Source organism: Egretta garzetta, unplaced genomic scaffold, assembly GCF_000687185.1.
Source record: "Egretta garzetta isolate BGI_Z169 unplaced genomic scaffold, ASM68718v1 scaffold188, whole genome shotgun sequence".
Lineage (NCBI taxonomy): Eukaryota > Metazoa > Chordata > Aves > Pelecaniformes > Ardeidae > Egretta > Egretta garzetta.
The window spans coordinates 1,731,365-1,753,586 of record NW_009260622.1 but is presented as its reverse complement, the minus strand read 5'-3'; the positions used below and the strand labels follow the sequence as shown (position 1 = coordinate 1,753,586).

The following is a 22,222-nucleotide window of genomic DNA, read 5'->3' as shown; positions in this document are numbered from 1 at the left end:
GGCCAGGAGTATGAGTGCCCACATGCGAGGCAGAATAATAAGGCTGGGGGGAATAACAAGGTTCCCTGAACATCTTTGTAGAAGCAGTTAAAAGCCGGTGAAAGAAGCACAGCTAGTCAACCAACAGTCCTTTTTGGACACAGAAATAAAGTTATAGATACTTTTCATGGGCATAATTGGTTTGTGCTGAATACATTGGTTAGAAACCCATCAGAGGGTCAAAGGATGGAGTCGCCTTGTCTGCTGGTTACCTGTTGGGTGCTGGCCTAGCTGGGGGCAGTGAGATGTTTTGCTGGGTCTCCATCGCTTATTTGCACTGTGTCGGAGTTCTGTGAGAGCTGTGAACTACTTGATAATGGCTGATCTGACTTTCTTCTTTGAAATCACACTAATTTTAGTGGTGGTTTTGTTTTATTTCTAACTCACCAGGTGATTAAAAGTAGGCTGTGAACAGTTGGCAAGGCTTATAATTCTTTCCTTCTACACAGCCAGGATCTTAGCTAATCTATGGTTTTGAATGTAAAAGGATGGTAGAAAGTGCACCACCATTAAAGAATAGGTGGGAAGATTGCAAGAAATGGTGGCAGAAGTCTGAGAGATGAAGTGGCTTAATGCTGTAGATGGAAAGGTAGGTTTGAACCACTCTGCACAGGCAGGATCTGCCCCAGGTGACTTGAATTTAAATTCAACTGGACCTTGAAAGCAAAATGTCAGTCGTCAGAATGGTCCTGGGTTCTACAGTTAAATGATCGTTTTCATTACCTGGTAATTCAGTTCCTTCTCCCTTATGTATCCTCATTCACCCTTATACATAGAACACATGCTTACAGTTTTATCTCTCATACTTGTGTGATGGAAGATCCATTCCCACCTGTCTGCTCAAGCTTGCTTTATGTCTATCTTAAGCATGCAAGACTAGAACCAGTAACAAATCTACATGGAAAAGTGTGTCACTTTATTTTTGAAAAGCTGTTTCCTAGAAAGTCCTGCATTTGCAAGCATAATTTCAGCTCTTTCTTCCTAGCACCTTTCATGCAAGCATGCACTGTCTTCATAAGAATTTCTGATTGTATCATAATTCAGAAGAAATAGGATGTAACTATCTGTTAGCTTGATTTTATGTTTTGTCTAAGCTACCGAGAGTCATTAATTGTAGCTCCAGAGCAACAGCTGATTTATGTGTTTAACTTCTCTGCAAATATTAGTGATATTCAAGTCATTGGGGATGCCAAGTTTACTCTCTTGTGTTTCTAGATTTACCAGAGATGCTGGTTAGTATTCAAAAAGGCTTCAAGCAAAGGGCCAAAGAGGCTGGAGAAATTCTCAGATGAACGAGCTGCTTACTTTAGATGCTATCACAAGGTAAGACTTGGTAATATGGTCGTTTCTCAAACTTTTTTTTTTTTATGTACAATAAAGAATAAAACCTGAAGTTGCCATGTATTAATTGGCCTGAAAATTGGAACTTTTAAACTTTTTTTTTTACTATCAAGGTCCTAAACCCACTTGTACGTTCCTTCATTCACTGAAGTAGAGGCAAAGTAAGTGTTCTATTTTCTGCTTTGTAGCAAACATCTTGCTAAGCTAATGGAAAATTACTTTATTTTTAGAGAAGATGTCTCTTTCTTTCCTCAACTCTTTAAAATCAGATCTGAAATACTTTGCAATGGCTACTGCTCTTCATAATTACAGTAACAACCACCCAAGTTAACATGGGAATTCAAAAATCTGGGTACTTAGAGGTTCCCATTTTACTAGGATCTTGCATCTGTGGGAAGACAGTAGACAGCTACAGAAATGAAGGGCAATGTGCAAATTTTTCATGCAAGGGTGATGTGAAAACCTTTGCTAAATTCACTGGTATTAAAAAAAAATGAAGTTTTTCCCCTCTAATCACTTCTCTGGAGTTATGTCCACATTTCATATTCATCTGAGGATTTACATGTGTAATTCTCCTGGGCATGGAGATGAAAATAAGAAACTCTTTAATTTATAATCATTGTTGGCAAAAGCTTAATATATTAGAAGATTGGGAATTATGTACATAAATTCCTAGGAGTTGGCGAGCACAGCTCAGCTTGAGGGTGATCTGCATTTACTCACTTTGACACACATTTAGAAGGAAATCTTGAGGGAACACTGAATCTGAATTCTGACTTGTCTGTCTACACGCCACCTAAGTTGTAATTGATTGGTCATAAAACCTGTGGCTATTTGTAATAAGTCATCCCAGAAATAGTTCCTTCAAATTTATATTAAGGGACTTCCAAAAGTAATAAGAAGTGCTTTTTTTTTTTTTTAATCTGATGTGTGTGAGGGTTGCACAGTGTGTATAAGACAATTTCCAGCTTGTGTGAAATGTTGCATTTATATTATTATGGCTCTGTCAATTATTGATGCAAATCTGTGTTTCTTCCATTGTATTAATGCAATATATCAGCAGCACATGCTGACTTGAAGTTCAGATTAGGTAATAGATATGAATTCCATGAGGAATCTAAATAAGGCTGGATTTTTTTCCTCTTCTTTCAAGCAAATCTGTAGGTTAGCACTTATTTGTTGTGTATGAAACCTAACAGCAGTTGACTACATCTGGATCTGCAGACTAAAGTCGCCCTATCTCTGAGGCATGTTCGGCTTTAAGTCAAGTTTAGTTTATTGTTAACAGTTACTTAATATTAAACTGTTGCTTCTTCCATAAATTTAGTATTTGGATTTCTCTGGTAGCTTATTTGACAGGCATAAATGATGGTCAAACTCCACAATCAGTCACTTTTGGAGGAGTAAAACCTGAATGCAGGTACTTGAATGTAGTGTGCACTCCTGACAGCACTGGCTCCAGCTGGAGTGATAGATTATATCCTAAGTCTCCTTTTCAGGAATTGGAGGGTGGTGTCTTGGGGTCTGTGTCTTACGCTGAGTACACCTGAAATAGTTGGTCTGAGCTTCTATGTTCTTATGGTGTCTTGGAGCTGCTGAGCCGTAGAGCCAGCTCCCATGCCCTGAGCCCTTCTCCTAAGCTTCCGTCTGCTTCAGGTCCCAGGTATGTAGACCCAAATTATGCGATGCATTGCTGAGACTTCTGCCAGAAAGCCTGTAGTCCTCCTGTATAAAATGGAGAGATCTCTCTTCCTGGCATCACGTCAACCTGGATGCTGTGGCCGAGCTTGCTGAGAGCCATGGGGGTGCAGATGGGCTGGAGGACCAGGCAGTGATCTCACTGCCGTTTGTGGGAGCTACCCTGGGAACGTTGTCGTCAGTATTTTTTCTCCACGTTTGCTATCCTGGGAACGTTGCCGTCAGCACTTTTTCTCCACATTTATCACTCCCCTTTGCCACTCTAATGATGCAGTGCTAACTAAGTAGAGCAGTCTAAGTGTGATTGCCCAGGACAGTACGTTGTCACTTACGTGGTGTTGCTATTTGGCAGTGGGGCTCTGCCGTGTCCCCGTTTTTTCACTGTGGTGGTAAATGAGGCTGTCTTCTAATTCTAGAGCCATTGGCTATACAAGTTGACAGGTCCTGTTTACTGTTAATGAACCTCACTGAAAGGAAGCTAATGAATATTAAATGACATTTCCTGCTAAAATGTGTTAACGTACAAAGAGCACAGGTGGATAAAAATGAGTTTCTTTTTCAAACAAGCTTTGTGAATGTGTGAGATTCTAAAGTGGTGAATGCAGCTTCTAACATTAATAAATATGAGGTGATGGAAAAGGCGAACGTCACTGTACTGCCCTATATATAGTTGAACTGATTCTTATAAAAAGCATAGTTAATTATTAATAAAAAAATACAACAAACAATATTGCAGTCTTCAACGAACACTACCTGTCACTTGGTTTTGATGTATAATATTAAGGGGACTTTGGTACTCAAGGCATCATCCAGCAGTCTAGGATAGCCATTGCTGTTGTCTCGAGGTACATTTGGTCAGCAAGAGCCGCTGTTGTGATAACAGCTTGATGGCACGCAGATGCTTTTCTGTGCCTATTCTAATTCTGTCGCTCCTGGACAGAAGGCTGCTTCTCGCTGCCTCTGACAATAAAGTTAATCCTGCAAGTGAGAAGCCCAGCCAGCCCTGTTAACATGTCAAGTGTCACTGTGTCGTAAGCTTGTGCTAATGAATCTCAGGACGAATGCGGTTCAGTCTGATGGTAGAGGAAAACCTCACTTACAGATTACCAGTGTTTCAGAAATGTGGTTATTCACTTCCTACCTGGGTTCTGAAGTGTTTCTCAAATGCTGTTGAAAGCAGCATCAAATCTAGAAAATTGAGGAGCCCCCACTCACCTCATCAATCTCGGGGAAGGTTTAATCCATCATAAAACTGTAAAGGGTAGAGAAAGAAAAATGATGAATGGAGCTAATTTTTCAATAGCACCTGCCTCCTTCACTGAAGTGTTAAATTGTTTCGTTTTGCTGCTTTTTTTTCTGTGATGAATTAAAGTGCAAATAATTCTTCAATTTATTAGCGGAAAGAGTCTCTCCAGAGCATTTGTTCTGTTGGTACCATGGTGGCACCAGTCACTGAAGCTGAGTTGCTGTGGACTGAGACCATCAACATCTCTCCCTCCTATGAGGAAAGGCTGAGGGAGCTGGGTTTGTTCAGCCTGGAGAAGAGAAGACTGAGAGGGGATCTCATCAACACATACAAATATCTTAAGGGTGGAAGTCATGAGGATAGAGCCAGACTCTTCTCAGTGGTGCCCGGTGAGAGGACAAGGGGCAATGGGCACACACTGAAGCATAAGAGCTTTCAGTTGAACGTGAGGAAGAACTTCTTTCCTTTGAGGGTGATGGAGCACTGGAACAGGCTGCCCAAGGGGGTTGTGGAGTCGTCGTCTTTGGAGATATTCAAACCGTCCTGGGACAGTGTCCTGTGCAACCTGCTCTGGGTGAGCCTGCTTGAGCAGGCGTTGGACTGGATGATCTCCAAAGGTCCCTTCCAACCCCTGCTCTTCTGGGATTCTGTGAACATCTTCTTGGTACCTTTACCCAGTCAAGGTCTCTCCTTTATCAGTTGGAAGTCTGGGCCACAAGCAGTGTTTCCGAAGTGTCTCAGTGGCATTTCTGTCATATTGGGGGGTTCAGTTTGTTCCCATTTGAATGCCTGATGTATCTGTCCTCTTCTGCAGCCCTGCACCAGGTCCTTGCCACTCAAGGTTTAAAACAACAAAAGAAATAAGTACTTTTTTGTTTATATATATATAATACTGACCTTTAAATACTTTCTAATCTTGTTCTATTTTTTTTTTAAACATGGAAAGGTCAAAGTGTCCTAAAAACACAGGTCATCTGAGAACAGTCATCTGTAGCTTATGAAGTGAACTGGCAATATACACACAAACTGCCCACTTAATTCATTTGGTCCCACAAGGGAGAGAAAATAACTGGGATCCAGGCTACAGCATCTACGCAGAGTTGCCTTTCAGGTAGCTGTCTAGTTTTCACTTGGTAAATGTAGATAATCAACCACAATTTACCATATGCTTTAACAAAATAATATTGGAGGAAGGAAGAAATTATTATTTCTCCAAGTGACTTTTGACTTTGCAGTATGCCAGAAGAATCCTTAATATTCCAATGCAAACCCAACTAATTGCATACTGCTGACAGGAATGTACTGATTCCTCGAGGGGATTTAAGTTTTAATCCGATTGTATTAATCTTGCCTTGAAACAGCAGAAGTAATTTAAACAGTCTTTCTGTCTAGTTATGGAATAATCCATTTGGAAAATTGAATTGTGTAATTTGTAATTGTTTTCCAGGCTTGCTAATGCAAAACTGTATCAGTAGCAAATTAAATGTTTAAAGTATGACCACTCTGCTAATAACTGGCTGTTAAACATTTATTTTAATGAATACTATCACTTACTATGAATGAAATGTCTAGTTTGAGGCTTAAAAAGAATTAAAGTAACGTGTCAGGATATTTTGGTACCTTCACTATAATGCCGTGTCGCTGCCAGTCTGTGGGGCAGGTGTGTCTCCTTCCGTATGGAAGGATGTATTTCGTGCATGACTCTTCTGATCCTGTGAGCGAAGGAGCAGCCTCTGAGAGTGATGGTAAAAGCCAGATCTCTAAATCTGATAGTTGTTCCTGGCTTTAATTTCTTGGAATAAGCCGGTGTTGGACTACAGCAGGGTTATGGCCAGTGCATGCAATTCTGTAGGCGAGCAAGTGAAAACTAGCAGCTGATGAATTTTCCCACTGAAGAAAGGGAGATAGGGGCATGGCCATAGATTTTATTAGTATTTATTTATATTTTTTAATAAATATTAAAAAAACTATGTAACATCTCAGTATGTTATGTATACTTAGTAAGTTAGATACATACAGGCAAACCTTATAAGCAGGACTGGGCTGGAGTTGCAGCAGCATTTTCCATTAAATGTTCCCCTGGCGTGTCCTGGCAAGCATTCCACCTGTACTCATCTTGGGGGGAGTTTGCAGGAAGCCAAGACAGAAGCATAAAGTCCTTATTTAAGGTTAAAGCACAAGATACTTGGAAACCATGGAATGTGGCGGTTGTGTAGGCAATAAATACAGTCCCTTGTGTGGTGCTTAGAAAGGCTACCTATATCTGAGAATTAGGTACTAAATCAAACAGCACTTTGAATACTAAAGATCATTTTTAGTAATCTGTGTGTTTGGCATGTTTTTGAAGGGAATGGGAAAGATGGAAGGATTTTTGCGAGTTACCTGGTCAGGGTGCAGCTCTGTCTGCTTGTGCTGTTGGTTGGGAAATGAATGATTAATCCCTGTTCCTGATTCAGAACTCTCTTACCACACAGCTCTGCAAATGTTTTAGTTTTTAATGTAATGAAATGTACTTCAATTACATGGATTGTCATCTTAACATGAAGGAGGCTTCAGAGTAAAGGGGAGAAGTATGCAAAGGGAGGTCTTTAACCCCTAAGAAAATATCATTCTTCTTGTGATTTCTCTGTTAATACTGTCTTAGGTCTGATATTTGTGGGTTACCCGCCTTTTTAGAATTAAGATTATAAATGTACATTACGTATTAATCTTGGACAAATCAAGCATACATGAATTAAACTAATCATGAAAACACTGTTTTGCAAGAGCCTGGCAGGAGGAGAGTTATTTAAAAAACGCAAAAAAAAAAAAACCCAAAACAAAAAACTCCAGGCTCAAATATTTGCAGGTGTTTGGTGTCTGCTCCTGACTCCTTTCCAAAAGCGTGGTAGAGGGGATGTTAGCAGCCTGCCACTTCTTCAGTGTGAATTCGGTGCATATGTGCCAGACAATTTGAACCATCTGTTGTGTAAGGGTGAGCAACAGGAAGGCTATTTAGGCACCTGGGATAACGATGGCGTTTTGAAGCACCTTGCCGGGTGACACAGCGGGTCAGATACCAAGTGATCTTCAGACAGCTTCTCCCCCAGGAGTGCAGGTGCGCTGTTGAGCCTTGGCAGTGGGCAGAGCTTCTTGGCTAAAGCTGGGTCTTGCCAGGAGGGGCTGTTACCCTCCTGGAGTACCTCTGAACCTCTGAAAGGCGAAGGCAACTTCAACGGCTCAGTCCCAAAAGGGAGGACAGGTCAGCTGCTTATTGAGTGTATTTCTGCCAGATGTTAAAATGAGGTGCCACAAGGTTGTATCCAGGACAGAGGCACGCATGAGCTAAAAGACTCAATGCAAGTGATTCTTCTGCATGCTGTCACTTGTGCCACTGACTTCAGAGTCCCAGAGTGCCAGATTTTGTCCATCTGTCATTCTCCCTATGTCTGTTAGGTCTGACACCAAAGAAAAGCTTAGTCTGAAAGCTGCTGGGAAGTGGCTAGAGCGTGTGCATATTACAGTAGTAGACCTTTGGACCTGGGTCAGAGGTCGGAACTGGGGGCTACCTGCCTGTCACCCTTCAAAGGGAGATGCTTTGGTGTCAGCTTGTGCAGCTCAACAGAAGCAAATGCCATCAGGAAATCTTCAGAAGCGTGGGAAGGCTTTCAGACCATGCTCTGTGAAATGCCATTATACAAAAGCTCTCAAGCAGTCAATGCAGCACAAAATAACCCAGGAGCTGCCAAATGTTGTAGCTAGCACTTTGCCAAATATAAATACCTTTTTTTTTTTTCCCCAGTTCAGAGCTAAAACATAAATTACAAAGGATTTGATGATCGGTGAAATTAATGACACAATACTATTGATTCTAGTATTTATTCAAGATACCACCCAAGGGGTGAAATCGCCTGCAATTTTATTTGACCAGGCTGTGAGCCAGGGCTCTTGGAGTGGTTTTGGTACATGGCTGCAGTGCCTTGCAGTCTGCATTCACACAGAGCACAAGGTGATTCCTGGAAGCACCTGACGCTGCTGCAGTGTGCGGACTTACGTTGGGTCCCCGTCCTGTCCCTTCTTCCAGCATGTAGCACTCAGAAGTAGAGGCAAAGTGATGAGGAAGGGGCTTAGGATAGAGCTTTGTAAACACACTAAAAAAATAATCCTCATATCATTAAGTTGTTCATGTTCACCCATCTCTGTACCCCTTTTTCCTCCCTTCCATGTACACCCACCCTGCAGACCCCGGGCAAAGCCCATCAGTCCGAGTTGCCCTTGCACTAACACCCAGGTCAGTGGCACGCTTGTGTGCTCTCTATCTTCATCTCTGCTCTTATGTTGACTTGGGGAGAGTTTTTGCTTAGAGAGATGAATTAACCGCTGGTTGATACCCCAGAAGAGCAAAACAGACCACTGAATACTGCAAAGGCAACAGATAAGAGATAAATAATATCTTGGATAATCTGCATTGTCATCTTCATAAGACAGTAGGCTTGGAGGGAGTACAGTAATAAAAAGCAAATGTAGGAGAAGGCATATTCAAATGAAAACAAATTTTTCTGTTCAGAAGGATGAACTTTGGGATTTCAAGCATGAGCTGATTCTTTTAAAATCTCTATTGGAATATATTACTCTGCATTTGAGATTACAAAGAAGTACTTTACTGCAGTAACTAACTGGCTTTTGAGAGGAACTTATGATAAGAAGGAAAAAATTATTGCTATTCTCAGCTCCAAACCAATGATACCATTATATTCATGCTTTTTTCATATTTAGTTGTTTCTAAAGGGGAATGCAGGAGTTCTGCTGTCATGAGTTCAAGTCACCCAGCCACCATACTTCTGGACACCTTGAGTTTTGCACAGCTCCCTAATGGTGCACTGAAGTGGCTGTAGCCTGAAGTGTCTGTCCTCGCTCAGGGGGGAGAAGTGGTGAGATTGCTGTGCTGGGCCATAGGATGGAGGAGGAGCTGTAGTGTAACTTTTGGTGAAACTCTTCTTGACTGGGAGATCTAAAGAAAGAAAATTCTTGGTTGTAAGGCATGTCCGTGGCTTCTGTCCTACTCTAGGTGCTGGGTAAATCTTGTGGGAATGACCAACTGCTGCTGATATGAAGCCCTAGACTGGAGGGAGACCACAGGTATCTGAGATATTGGCAGGAGCAAATCTCAGTCCTGGTGGCTGGGTTCAGAGATGATGCAGTCCTAGAGCTGCAATGTGGATATGACACCTAAGGGACAGAGTGCAAGGCTGGAAGCCTGTGGGGGGATAGGGGTGAGCTGGAGTGCAGAGACTGGAAAGTACAGGATGTCTCTACTAGTACAGAAATGAGAGGAAATGGGTGATGGATACTCTGTGCCAGGGATGCAGAAGCTGCATGAGCTCATGTAGGGAGATTGGGCAATAGTTGCAGTTTGCAGCCCTAACGACAGTAAAACAGGGCAGCTTGGGGGGTAAAGTGTGGTCTTAGGGATGCTGGCAGTGACAAAGATCAGATGCACAAGGTTGGAGTCATAGTGTAAGAAACAGTGATCAGAAATGTCTCTCCTTTAGGTAGGCAGACAAAGCTAATGTTTGAACCTTGTCCTTCTCGTGTTCCCAGCAGCGTTGTGAACATCTGGCCTGGAGGCGCATGACTCGGTCTGAACTCAGACTCGTTAGTGATACTAGTTGGGTTGGTCGGTTGTGATTTCTTTCCCAGCCCTGTGCAGTAGCTAGCAGCCTCCCACACGGACAAGTGTCCCTTGCGTCCCATCCTAGGAAGCAGGGTGTCTCCTTGCCAGGGGCAGAGGCAGCACATGCTGCCCATCACCAGGGGCTGGCGGGGGGCACGGGCTGACCGGTTGGTACTTCTGAGCCTCCCAACTGCTGAAAGCGCAGAGGCAGTGTGCTGTTCCCTGGCTAGTATAAACCTTTCCTGATCTCACCGAGCCCTGTCACAGCATCCACAGGGTTCACCAGGCTAGAGACTATTATTGGGCTATCCAGCAGTAGGTGTGCAATGTGCCTGATTTTAAGAAATAAGCTTTCCATTAGGGCAAATCCTAGATAGCTGAATGATTCATTACCAAAATGTATGGCTGCATTCTGCTTCTGCTAACTTTTCTACTCATAGGGACAAGACTTCATTAGCACGTTCACTTGCAGAAAATGTAAATGTGCTCAGTATAAATGTCAGGGGGGTTGCTGTCCTGAATGAAAAAGTCGAGCTCTTTTTTTCCTCTTGCATTAGAATCCTTTCTTGGCATATGAGAAAAATATATGAGAGCTGAACTTGGCAGCTGGCAATTTGTGCTTGACCTGTCATGTGCTGAGCACGATGGGAATAGGTTCTGACAGATTTGTCATATTTAACAATGAGTTTGTCGGTGCCTTGTTAGCACTGGGGGATGTACTTCCATCGCAGAATTTCCTGGAAGAGTAAAAAAATGCTCATGCAAAATTAAGCACAGTTAGGAAGTCTCAGTTTTGACACTTCTCAAAATCTTGAACCTGGAGGCTATGAAAACCTGAGTTCTAAATTTGGCAGCTATGCAGATGGTTTGGTGTGTTCCCCGTGGGATGTTCCTTCCAATATTTCCTTCTGCTACTGCCCCTAGAGTGAGTTTCTGGACATTGGAGGTGTTGCTTATTTTTATTTTGGGGGGACATTGCCCACCAACTGCTCTTTGTTCCTTCCATTCCCAGCAAGATTACCTTTTCAGGGGTCTTGCTTCTTGCTTGAGAATGTGATTTTGGCTGGCTGTTCTCCCCTGCTGGAAGGAACAGGCAATAGATTGCCTCCGAGAAGAGAGTGAGTTAGGATGAAGGGCCAGAGAGATGGGTGGGTGTGCTGGTGAGCCCAAGATGCTCTGGAGCAGTGGTTTCTCTTGCTGGGCCCTACACCACTGATAACACTTTAGACGTCCAGAGCCTTATCTATTGCTGCATTTTTTTGTTTAGAGTCGACACAGGTTGATATGAGACTATTCCACAGGACTAATGAGACCAAAGTAGTGAAGCTGTTAGGCTGTACAGCTTTGGGAACATTTCTGTTAAATTCCTTCTCTTTCTCTCTCTCTCTTCAACCCCAACCATGTAAAAGAATCAGTGAAATGTTTTCTCATAATGAATATTTAAATATAACTTCCTGATTCCCTGTCTAGGTGTTAACCTTTATATTAAAAGGAATTTAAATAATGAAGAATTCCTCCTCAGTCAAATTTAGGAGTGTTACTTATGGCTGTGAGGGTGAAAAGTGGATGTTAGAAATATGAAGCAACTGTAGTATGTATTTAGTAAAGCTGTATACAAGGAAACAGATACATCTTTATTTTTTTGGCATGAAAGCTATTTTTTCCAATCCATTTTTGGCAACCAAGCAACAGAAATCTGTGTTGGTAAGTCTGTGAATCTTTAAAGCTAAAAAGCTTTCTAATAACTAAAACTGTATTTTTTTTTTTTTTTTTTTTTGGTAAGTGGACCATGCTAACAAATCCTCAACTTTCTGTCAAAAAGTAATTTAGAGAGCAGCTTTTCACCATTCTTACAGTTTTGTCCTCCACAGCGAAAGCTGTACTGGAACTGGACTTGCTCCTCCAGATGGGTGAATCCTTTAGATTTTTATCTTCACCTCTCTTTGCTTCTGCTACATCAGGTTGGTCTTTCTCATGTCCTTCACGTAAATATTTCTCAAACTGGAGCGAGCTTTGATTCTAGCTTCCCCTTGGCTAAAATCCTGTTCAGATGGTGCTGCACTGAAGCTCACGTACAGATGAGAGAACTGGAGGACATGGATGCTTTACCATCCAGGGTCTTCAAGTTGATTGTCTAAGGTGATTTATGTCAAGGCTGCATTTCTTTAAGAGCAATCATAAGCATGTTCGTGCTCTCGCTCCTTTTCTCTGTCCTTTGAAACATAATATAATTCTTTTCTCTCCCTCTCTATCAATAAGGGATATATATCTTTTCAAGCTCCTAATTAAAACTCCAAGTTGTGCTTTTTCAGGTCACAGAGCTCAATAATGTGAAGAATATATTACGAATGCCAAAAAGCACAAAGAAGCATGCTGTTGGGATTTATTTTAATGATGACACATCAAAAACCTTTGCTTGTGAGTCAGGTGGGTAAAATGGCAACGCACATTAGAAAACATAAGAGCATTAATTGTGAAATTATGGATGTATTATACCTACACACAGATGTTCTGGGCTTTTATGCAGAACTTGAGGCAGATGAGTGGTGCAAGGTGCTGCAGATGGAGTGTCTTGGAACGCGAATTAATGACATTAGCCTTGGAGAGCCTGACCTGTTGGCATCTGGAGTAGAGAGGGAGCAGAGTGGTAGGTACATAAATGTTGACCTTTTAAAGCTTTAATTGCATTATTTTAAAGTCTTTTGGACTGTGCATGTGAATATCAGACATAAATTGCAAAATTGTTTTTCCAAGCCCTCCTTCCTGTTTTATGGGGCTTTTTTTTGTTTGTGGGGTTTTTTTTTTTGACTTTTTCTACCAGAGATAATAAGTAAGGTACCTAGGATTATCTTGGAATTGCATTTTTCTTTCTTGGACAAATTAGCTGCTCTTGGATATGGGGACTATCTTTTGGTGTGTGTTTTCTTGTGTGATGTCTGTACAACAGTTTCAGTCTGTGACTGAGGCTCTTTGGCAACACGGTAAAGCAAATAATAAAACAGTAGTAATTGCATGCAAAACCTCAGCCCATGGCTATTTCACTTTCCTATGCAAATTAACTAATTAGATACACAAATGCAATTGCAATTTATTTATTCATGTACACAATTTTATTCATGGTTTGAAAATATGATGGTGCAGTTCTCTTTGGTATCCGAATGCATGCACGAACTTTTGATGCCCTTTGAGTGCAGCATTCTGACTGCCCTGAACATGGAGTTTACTGAGTTATTAGATGGAATTGAGTCTTTGTTTCTGAATTAATTGTTCAAAGTGGAAATAAGATCTTGTAATAGAGGTGGAAAATAGGAAATTCCTTTAATGACTTGTACATTTAAAGGGCAGGGATTTTAGACTAACCTTTTGTTTTTCTCCCAGAGAGATTCAATGTGTATTTGATGCCATCCCCTAATTTAGATGTGCATGGGGAATGTACCTTGCAGATAACATTTGAGAATATCTGTCTTTGGGACATCCAGAATCCCAGAGTAAAACTCATCTCTTGGCCATTAAGTGCCCTCCGACGCTACGGGCGGGACCCATCTTGGTTCACGTTTGAAGCAGGGAGGTAGGTGTGTGTGTTCCCATATTGCATTGCTTTCCTCAGTGGTGCTGGGTGGTGCTGTGGACCACTTCTGAACATTGTTGAGGGACATCAGAGCTTATCTTCAGGTAGAGGCTAGTCTGTATCCTCTGCTAAAAAAAAATAAATATTGAAACAAATATAAAAACAAATAAAACCCCCTCTTAATCCCAGGTTGCAGCTTGAAGGGAAGCAGTTGCCAAATAAAGTGCCTGAGGATGGGGGTGGGAGAGCTGTGGAACCCCAGGGGACTGCAGGGTGGAGGCTGGCAGCATTGTCCATTACTGTATGGGGTTGTTCTTAAATAAAGGGTTATATGAGCCAGAGAATTGGATGGACAGATCTGAGAAGAAGGGGCAAACATCATTCCAGAATTTGTATAACATGGGCCTTTGGGCACAGAGTAATGGGTTCTGTACCAGGAGAAATAGAGTCTGAAGTTGAGAGTAGTGAGTGCCAAGTTGTTTCCCAAAAGCAAACCAAAAAACGGAGAAGGCACTCCTGTTTTCCTTTGATTATATTCCTGGTTTCCATCTATTTGACAAATGGATTTATAAGAAATTTGAATGCAATTCCTTGTTTTAGAGATGTTGTTCTGTATTGTTTCCTGCAGCTCAGTCTTAATGAGCTGAAGTCTTTGTGTGGCTGAAGTTGGAACACTTATTTATTGAACTAAACTATCAAATCCTTTCTGAGGGATATGGATGCATTATTTTAGATAAGCACATTAAAGAATCACAATAGTAAAAGAGAAACAGATCATACAATTAACTTCTCTGGAAAGGGAAGAGGCATTTAAATTTCTGTCCTCCATATTACTGCAGAATTTAGTCCTCTAGGAGGGGGGAAAAGAATACATTTTTATTTAATTGATCATGCATTAGCCATGATAAAACAATGCGATTGGGGTGCTGAGGGTATGTATTTGTTTCAAGTGGAAGACAAAACTCTGCAAAAACTCATTACAGGCAGTGTTAAAAGTCTGAAGAGGGAAGACAGACTAATCCTACCTGGCACAGATTCTAGATAGAGTCTAAATATTAAAAATCTGGGTCTTGCACAAGAACTCTCCAGAGCTTAAGCACTTCTGATAGATCAGAGGTACTTCACTGAGCCCCTGCTTGGAAGAGCAATACAAATACGGGCTACAATAGGAAGATTGGACTGGGGGTGGTAAGACCCTGTCATGGTTTAACCCCAGCTGGCAACTAAGCACCACGCAGCTGCCCACTCACTCTCCCTGCCCCCACCCCATCCCAGTGGGATGGGAGAGAGAATTGGAGGAAAAAAAGGTAAACCTCATGGGTTGAGATAGACAATTTAATAAAAAAGCCAAGGAAAATAATAATAACAACAATAACAACAATAATAATAACGATAAAAGAATACACAAAACAAGTAATGCACGATGCAATTGCTCATCACCCACTGCCCAGCTCATCCCCAAGCAGCGATTGCTGCCCCCGGCCAACTCCCCCCAGTTTCTATACTGAGCGTGGTGCTGTATGGTCTGGAATAGCCCTTGGGCCAGTTGGGGCTAGCTGTCCTGGCTGTGCCCCTTCCCAGCTTCTTGTGGCCCTGGCAGAGCAGGGGAAGCTGAAAAGTCCTTGACTGGTGCAAGCACCGTTCAGCGACAACTAAAACATCCCTGTGTTATCAACATTCTTCTCATATTAAACCCAAACCACAGCACTATGCCAGCTACTAGGAAGAAAATTAACTCTATCCCAGCGGAGACAAGCTCATATGCAAAGACTTTTAGGTAACTTCCTTCCATATTTCAACAACCTTTGTTTTCTTACTGCCTGTACGATAGCACTTTTAGAGCAGCGTGGTAAAGTTTTGCTTGCTCATGGTGATCTGTAAACTTAAATCTCACATTTGGATCCCGTCTGTTCTTGCTTCGGCAGGATGTGTGACACAGGAGAAGGACTATTCATCTTTCAGACCAGAGATGGGGAAGCAATCTATCAGAAGGTTCACTCGGCTGCTTTGGCCATAGCAGAACAACACGAGCGCTTGTTGCAGAGTGTGAAAAATTCAATGGTACGGCTGCTTGTTATGTTTGTTATTTCGCACTGGGCACCAATGAACAATATGTTTCTTCACTGTGATTTTAAGTTTTGATTCACAGATAGTGAGCAGCCTGATTATTGCTTTTATTAAATTCTGCTTGATTTTAATATTTAGGGCAGTACATATAACTGGGGTTGCTTTTCAAGAATCAAAACAACAGGGAACCCTACAGTCCTTGATTTTTGTGCTTGCAAAGCTATCAGTAAGTGTGAATTAATACAGAGATGATAAGCTCCTGTCAGTGCACATTCTCATTAGGTTCCTTCGATTAATCAGCATCATGAGTTTGTTTGGAAGCATTTCTCATCAATCTATTTGCAAAATGTTGTGGCTCATGCTCAGTTTTCCATTTGCTAATTGATGTCTGCACTCCAAGGATGATTTGGAAAGTCATATGGTCCAGATTAAACTATGGGGGAGGACTAGATGTTTGTCTGATCTCTCAGTGGATGTCTGTTTTCCACGAGTGCTTTTTGTGTCTAAAAGTTGTTTCATGACACACATGACTGGTAGGAAATATAGGAGTGTAAGGCACAAAACTAGCCTGCAGATTGAGAACAGACAGTGTGCCATCTCCAGAAGCGTTATGTCTAAGGAAGGCAGTCTCATGGCGCTTGCACCTAATGCGTTTCAGGTTGTTATTAACTTTAATTTTTTTTTTTTCATGGAGCCTATAGTGTGAAAAGACATGTTCTGCTTATCCCATATCACAATTGGTCTCTATGCCACAAGACTCACAGGTTGACTTTGACAGCAAAATTAGTATCCTGAAGATAACGGGCTTTCTGGAATGTATGAAATGCCCAGAATGGACAACTGTGGAAGAGCCTGGCTATAAACACCACCTCTATTCCAAGCAGTAGTATTGGTTTATATAATCTGCAATAGGACTTACGTCTTTCTCTTCTTGTAAACATAAGCGCTGCTGTTATCCACATCCATGTCCAATCCTTTCAGTAATTCTAGTAGCATCTTGGTTTCAGGGATAAATTGTAGTGATGAATTATCCCAGTATTAGCTGGATGACCCAGCTGGGATGAAACAAGAAAATGCCTTTACTACTTGTGGAAACTTAAGAAAAGATGAGAGTGGATGTTGAGGAAATGGGGAAGGGAACAAATTGTCTTAAGTACTTATATTTCTTTTGTTCTCCGTCTTTCTTGGACTTGAGACAGAATGGAAGTTATTTCTCTTAATAACAGTCCAATGAAGAGGAGCAAATGAGGAGAGGAGGAGCAATAGGAAACTCCGAGTTTCCTGACCAACCTTATGGACTGGATAACTGATTGCTTCAGCCAGGCACACAGCCAAATGGGTATTTCTGTTGTTTGTAGAGCGGGTGGGGTAACTGAATGGGAAAGCAAGGAAAATTCAAGTCTATTTGTAGGTGATGTGTGTCATGCGGTGTCTTTACTTTCAACAGCAAAGAGACTAGTTAGCGATATATATATATATATATGTATGCATGTATTTCACACTATGTAGAGCCTGATATACTGGTTTTCAGTTGATACTACTCTGTTAACTTCTGGCTGGGGTCGTTGCCATGTGGTCACTTCTGTAAAGCCCATGGGAGAGCACTGTGGCTGTGAGGATGAAGTACTAACTTGGAGCCTTTCTGCTGACAGCCTCCGCCCTGTGTCCATTTAGACCATGTGCTTTTCCCAACACTTCCAGATTCACTAGGAAGAGCTTGGCACTTTGCTTGCTTGCTTTCAAAAACATTAGAATTAGAAGGTGAACTATGCAGCCAGCTGCACTGGTATTTTTCCCTTTCCCAGTAAAGTACCATCTAACACCATCTTTGCTGGTTTTGATTTTTGTTTAAAACAAAAATCTTCATAATTCTAATTAGCGAAGGGAGTTGTTGCTCAAAAATATCCAAAATTATCTAAGTTGAGACAGATGGGTAGGTGATACAAGTACTCAACAGTAACTAAATTAAGCAGATTAAAATTAACCTAGGCTAAGTCAACATAACTGGCTAACATTTGTAGCCCACCAGGATCAGAAGAGATTGAGTAACCTGTTGAGAGCACAACTTTTTCAAAAAACAGAGATAATTTCAGTAACAATAGTGAATGGGCTTTTCATATTTGGTGGTTTTATATTTATGTAATAACATCTTTAATAGATGATGTCTGGTGCTGTGCTGTAAAATTTCCATCTTAGAAGTGCCAATAGACTCAACAGATGCACAGTTACTGTAGATTTCAATAGAGAGCAGCTGCACAACCTCTAAAAGCTTTTTCATGAACACTGTCCAACCACAACCCCTACATTTAATTTTGTAGACCCTAGAGCGCTAAGCAGGGGATAGGAACACATTCCTGGCGAACCGAAAATCTTGTAATGTAGTAGCGGAATATAGTTGTTTCAGATGAGCCCATACACCCCTGAATACGAGTTTCCCAAGTCTGTTGTAGAAACGTTGTCTCGTTCCAAAATAGTAAGACTTGGTGTGTTCTCTGGGGTTCAAGGATAGTCAGATTTAGCAGTTCAGGCAGAGAATTGTTATATCAGTGTAGAACTCATGTGGCTTATTTTGCTGATGACAGAATATTCGTAAAGTACATCTTTGTTTGGATTGATTGATTTCCCCTGTATTATTCTTCTGCTTTTGAACGTTTCAACAAGGAGTTCATTTTAGATGATTGCGCTTCATGCTCGGCTGTCTATACTGTTTCTGTCTCCAAGAATTATTTACCCCGTGTGAATTTTTGTATTATTGAAGCTTGAGCTACAGAAAGGGTAAATAAAAGTAGAAAGTAGGAGATACTGATGGTGAGAAATTAAGTCTGCACTGAATATCTTCTGTTTGCTCCTCTAATCCTGACCACCGCTACATCAGTGATGTGATTATCCAAGACCGAGGCGAAGATGGTATTAAACTACCTGAGGGCTCCTGGAGCCTGTGCGAAAAAAAAAATAGAAAAGGAGTTGAATGTCCCATGCTGATGGAGTGAAATAAAGCTGCCAAGTTCTGCTGAGAACGTGGGCTATAATGTGTCTGTCACCTCCCTAGCAGCCGCTCTCTTTATATTACAGTATGTTGGTTCCGTTTGTGACTATAACTGGCTCTGGCTCTTGCAATGGGTGTCGAAAATGGATGCGATAGCGGTTCCTCAGCTGGGAACCTCACCCTGACACTTTCTGTTGATGTGCTGTTGCTTTCTGGCGAGGTCTGAGCATATGCTGACCAGAGTCTGTGACGCTTTCACAAGTGGGTTTCATTTATTTACCGTTTCAGTGACTTCAAAGATCTCTCCCTTTTCTCTTTTAACGGGAAGGAAGAGCTGGCTTTGCTTAGCAGTGCATGAAGCCATTCTGGTCATTTAGTAACTCGTCTCATCCAACTGTTTCTTTCCTTTCCCTTTTGCATTGCCAGACAATGGAAAGAAAATATCTGCTCAAGTTATATTTTCATGAGTACTTGGTTGCCATGAAAACTGACAGTAGTAGTGCTGAGACTTGACTGCTGTCATTTATGCCTGCTCTCAGTTCAGGTTGCTTTAAAAAAAGACATTACAACTTGACATCTCGCTAAAGTAATAACCATGAACTTACCAGTTTTGGCAGTTAAAGCTCAGTGCTTTACAGAAAGATATTATCAGCCAGTTCACCAGCAGCCTTCCCTGACTCTTATCCCCTTCTCAGCACACTCAAGTGTGCACTTTGCACCAGACCCATCTGACGCACGAGTGCATCTGTCCTGGCTGGAGCCTGCTGTTACCTCTGGCCATTTCACAGAGCTTCACAATTAAGAGTGGTCATGGTGCTCAGTAACTTTTGAAATAAGAGAAGAATATTGAATATTAGTGTCAAAACAGCAGCGATATGTTACTGCCCTCTACTTTCTGAAGTCGCTTTTATTAGTTTACCATTCTGTAGTTTTGCTGTAATGACTTTAGCAAATGTTTCTTAAGCAATTATCATTCTAATTGATTTTGATTGATTACATGAATTTGCTACACTGGGCAGAAAATTCCCTCAAAAACAGAGTGAGCAATCTTTGCAAAGCAAAACATCGTGGGGCAATCTTCTCCAATTGGGTTTACTTAGTGCAAGCTGTTCTGCAAAATCTTTGAAAATTGCATTGTCCAGCCTGAGGAAACCAACCAAGCCTACAAATCTTACATCATCTTTCTTTTCTTTCCTTTTGGAGCCACGTTCACAGCTAGCTTGAGAGACTGTTGGGGGGTGGGGGTTTTTTTGTTTGCTTTTTGGTTGGTTGTTTTGGTGTTTTTTTGTTTGGTTTTGGTTTGTTTTTTAGCAGACAGTGGTTTTGCCTCTAAAGCAAGTTTTGCTGATTGTTAAGGTGGGATCCAAGAAAGAAAAGACTTAATCTTTCCTCCCTGAGCCCCCAAGACTTCTGGGAACCAACTGCACCCTGTGTTTGACCCAGAGCCGTGCTTTGGCCCAGCAAACTGCCTTGGTATCGCTCTGTTCATCTCTCATCCCGGCGCCAAGAGCTGGCACAGCAGCTCCCAGCTGCTCTCAGCACTGCCTGCTGATGGCTGCCAGTGCTGTTTCTCCATCCCCTTCCTCTGTGGATCTCTCGGAGCCACTGGAGCTATGGGGTGGCTTTGTGTTGTCCCCTCACCACTTCTCACATCTTTGCTGCTTCTTTGGTTTGAGCGTGACTTCACATAACTTGACCCCTGCCACGTGTGCGGGGAGCTGCATGTGAACTGCCCAGGGGATCCTGATCTCCTTTCAGGTTTCGGCATTCTCCTTCTCCCTTGGGCAGAAGAGGGTGAGAGGCTGCGGATTAGGGGCCCTCCAGTTAACACGTTATTTGTTGTATTAATGATATGTGGAGTCGCACGTCCCACCTGGCACTCGGCTCGCAGCCTTTGCTCATGCGTGTTCCAGCATATCAATCCTAGCTGTTTTCGACCTGCTTACGGTGCTGGGTGCTTCTGTGGCATAAAGCCAGGTCATTATCAAGTTATTCCTACCCTTTCTGTTGCCACAGAGATACAGTAGGTTAATTGTGAGAATGAAATCAATCATCATTAAAGCTGCCTTTGCTCACAGTCTGGGGTGCTTTGATGAAACATTCTGTATTCAGGACATAAAAATACTAATTCTTATCTCCAGCTATGGGTTTTTTAATTTTTTTCCCTGCTGATTGAGTTCAGGATGGGCACCCCTTCTAGCCCTTTTCTGTGTCTTTATCTAATCTTTCTCTAGCTGTGTCTCTTTTTTTTTTTTCCTCTCGAGATAGCCTATTGCTTTTTCGCACTCCTGACAGCTGAACTGTTGCTCGAACTGCCTTAGCTTGCTGTCCAACTCACCAATAAATGGAGCCACCAAAAAAAAGTATCTCCAGCCGGGAAATGCCATCCTCACAATGCTCTGCTGATTTTTATTCCCAGTAAAAGATCCATCGTTGTTTGTTTCCATGGTGCCGAGATGCTGTGTGGTGACGCTGGAAAGGGTGTCAGGGCTTTAGTGAAGGAGCTGTAATAAATACGCTGTGCCACGTAGGTGGAACCTTGCAGTGATTCACAGCCAACTGATGTGGAGGTGGGTGTTTTAAGGCAGGAGTTGATCTGGGTTTGGTTTGGTTTTGTTTTACCTTCACCTCACAGGCACGGTGTCCACCCTACAGAGAGGAGGTTGACTGTAGATGGCACCTCTAAATAACTTGGAAATAGGTCTCTTCGGATACAGCCAGCCCTCATCTCTTTTCTGTGCTTGCTTTGCCTGTTTGGTTTTGCTCCAAAATATACAGATCTTCTTGTAAAAGGTTATTTCACCTCAGGTTTTGTGAAACTAAAACGTAAAAGGTTGCTTTTCTGTAAAAAAAAATCTTTATGAATTAGAAAAGTCAAGTGGAGTCTCAGTATGTTTGAACTGACGTTTTCCTGAGCTTTGGGAGGAGAATTTCAGCTGTACTGTGAAGCTTATGATAAAATCCAATTATTTTAATCAGTTTGCACATACATCTTATTAAATTCATGGAAAAAAATGCCTTAAAGTAGTCAGTTCTCATATATTTTTTGTGTTGAGTACAGTATAACAAGGGGCTGCGATTATATAAGAAAATATAGCTGAAGTCCCTGTATGGAGGGGGACATGTGAGATGGGGCTTCCAGCAATGCACGCCAGCCCACGTGCTCTCCTCTTAGCATACCTGGATGTGCTATTTGTTCAAGGAATTTAGCTGCAGTTGTCTCCTGTCTTGAACTCCTGTGCCATCCAGCTGGCACATTCCTCAGCTGTAGAAGATGCAATGTGAATAGAAAATGATTCAAAACTTGTCCTCACCCATGTGAAACATCTCCAGTCAGGTTCTCGATGTGGTGGGGCTGTATTTAGCTTTGGGAAGTTGCCTAGTTGGGAAGACCTTCGGATGGGTTTGCTGCTAAAGGGGAAGCATACTGGTCGCTTCCCTGTCTTCCACTGATCCCTGGTTTCTGTTTCAGCTGCTTGAGTTAAAACTCCCCTCAGGGGAAGCAGTGCTAGCCCAGGACCAGGGGAGCACCAAGGTGAGCTTTGGTGTGCAACAGCAGCGTGGCCTCCTAACCCAGGTGGTGTGTGCCCGTGGAGACTAACCCCTGGGTTAGTTGCCTCTGCT

At 42.1% G+C, this 22,222-nt stretch overlaps 1 protein-coding gene across 1 annotated transcript in view; it reads left to right on the top strand.

Moving 5' to 3' along the window:
• Positions 1-598: 598 nt before the first annotated feature.
• Positions 599-22,222, top strand: part of DOK5 (docking protein 5) — a 25,274-nt gene continuing 3,650 nt past the window's right edge. The window contains exons 1-7 of the mRNA XM_035900838.1: positions 599-628; positions 1,255-1,362; positions 12,290-12,404; positions 12,484-12,624; positions 13,356-13,545; positions 15,471-15,606; positions 22,071-22,133. Coding sequence (XP_035756731.1) covers positions 599-628; positions 1,255-1,362; positions 12,290-12,404; positions 12,484-12,624; positions 13,356-13,545; positions 15,471-15,606; positions 22,071-22,133 — 783 coding nt within the window. The remainder of the gene's footprint in view (positions 629-1,254; positions 1,363-12,289; positions 12,405-12,483; positions 12,625-13,355; positions 13,546-15,470; positions 15,607-22,070; positions 22,134-22,222) is intronic.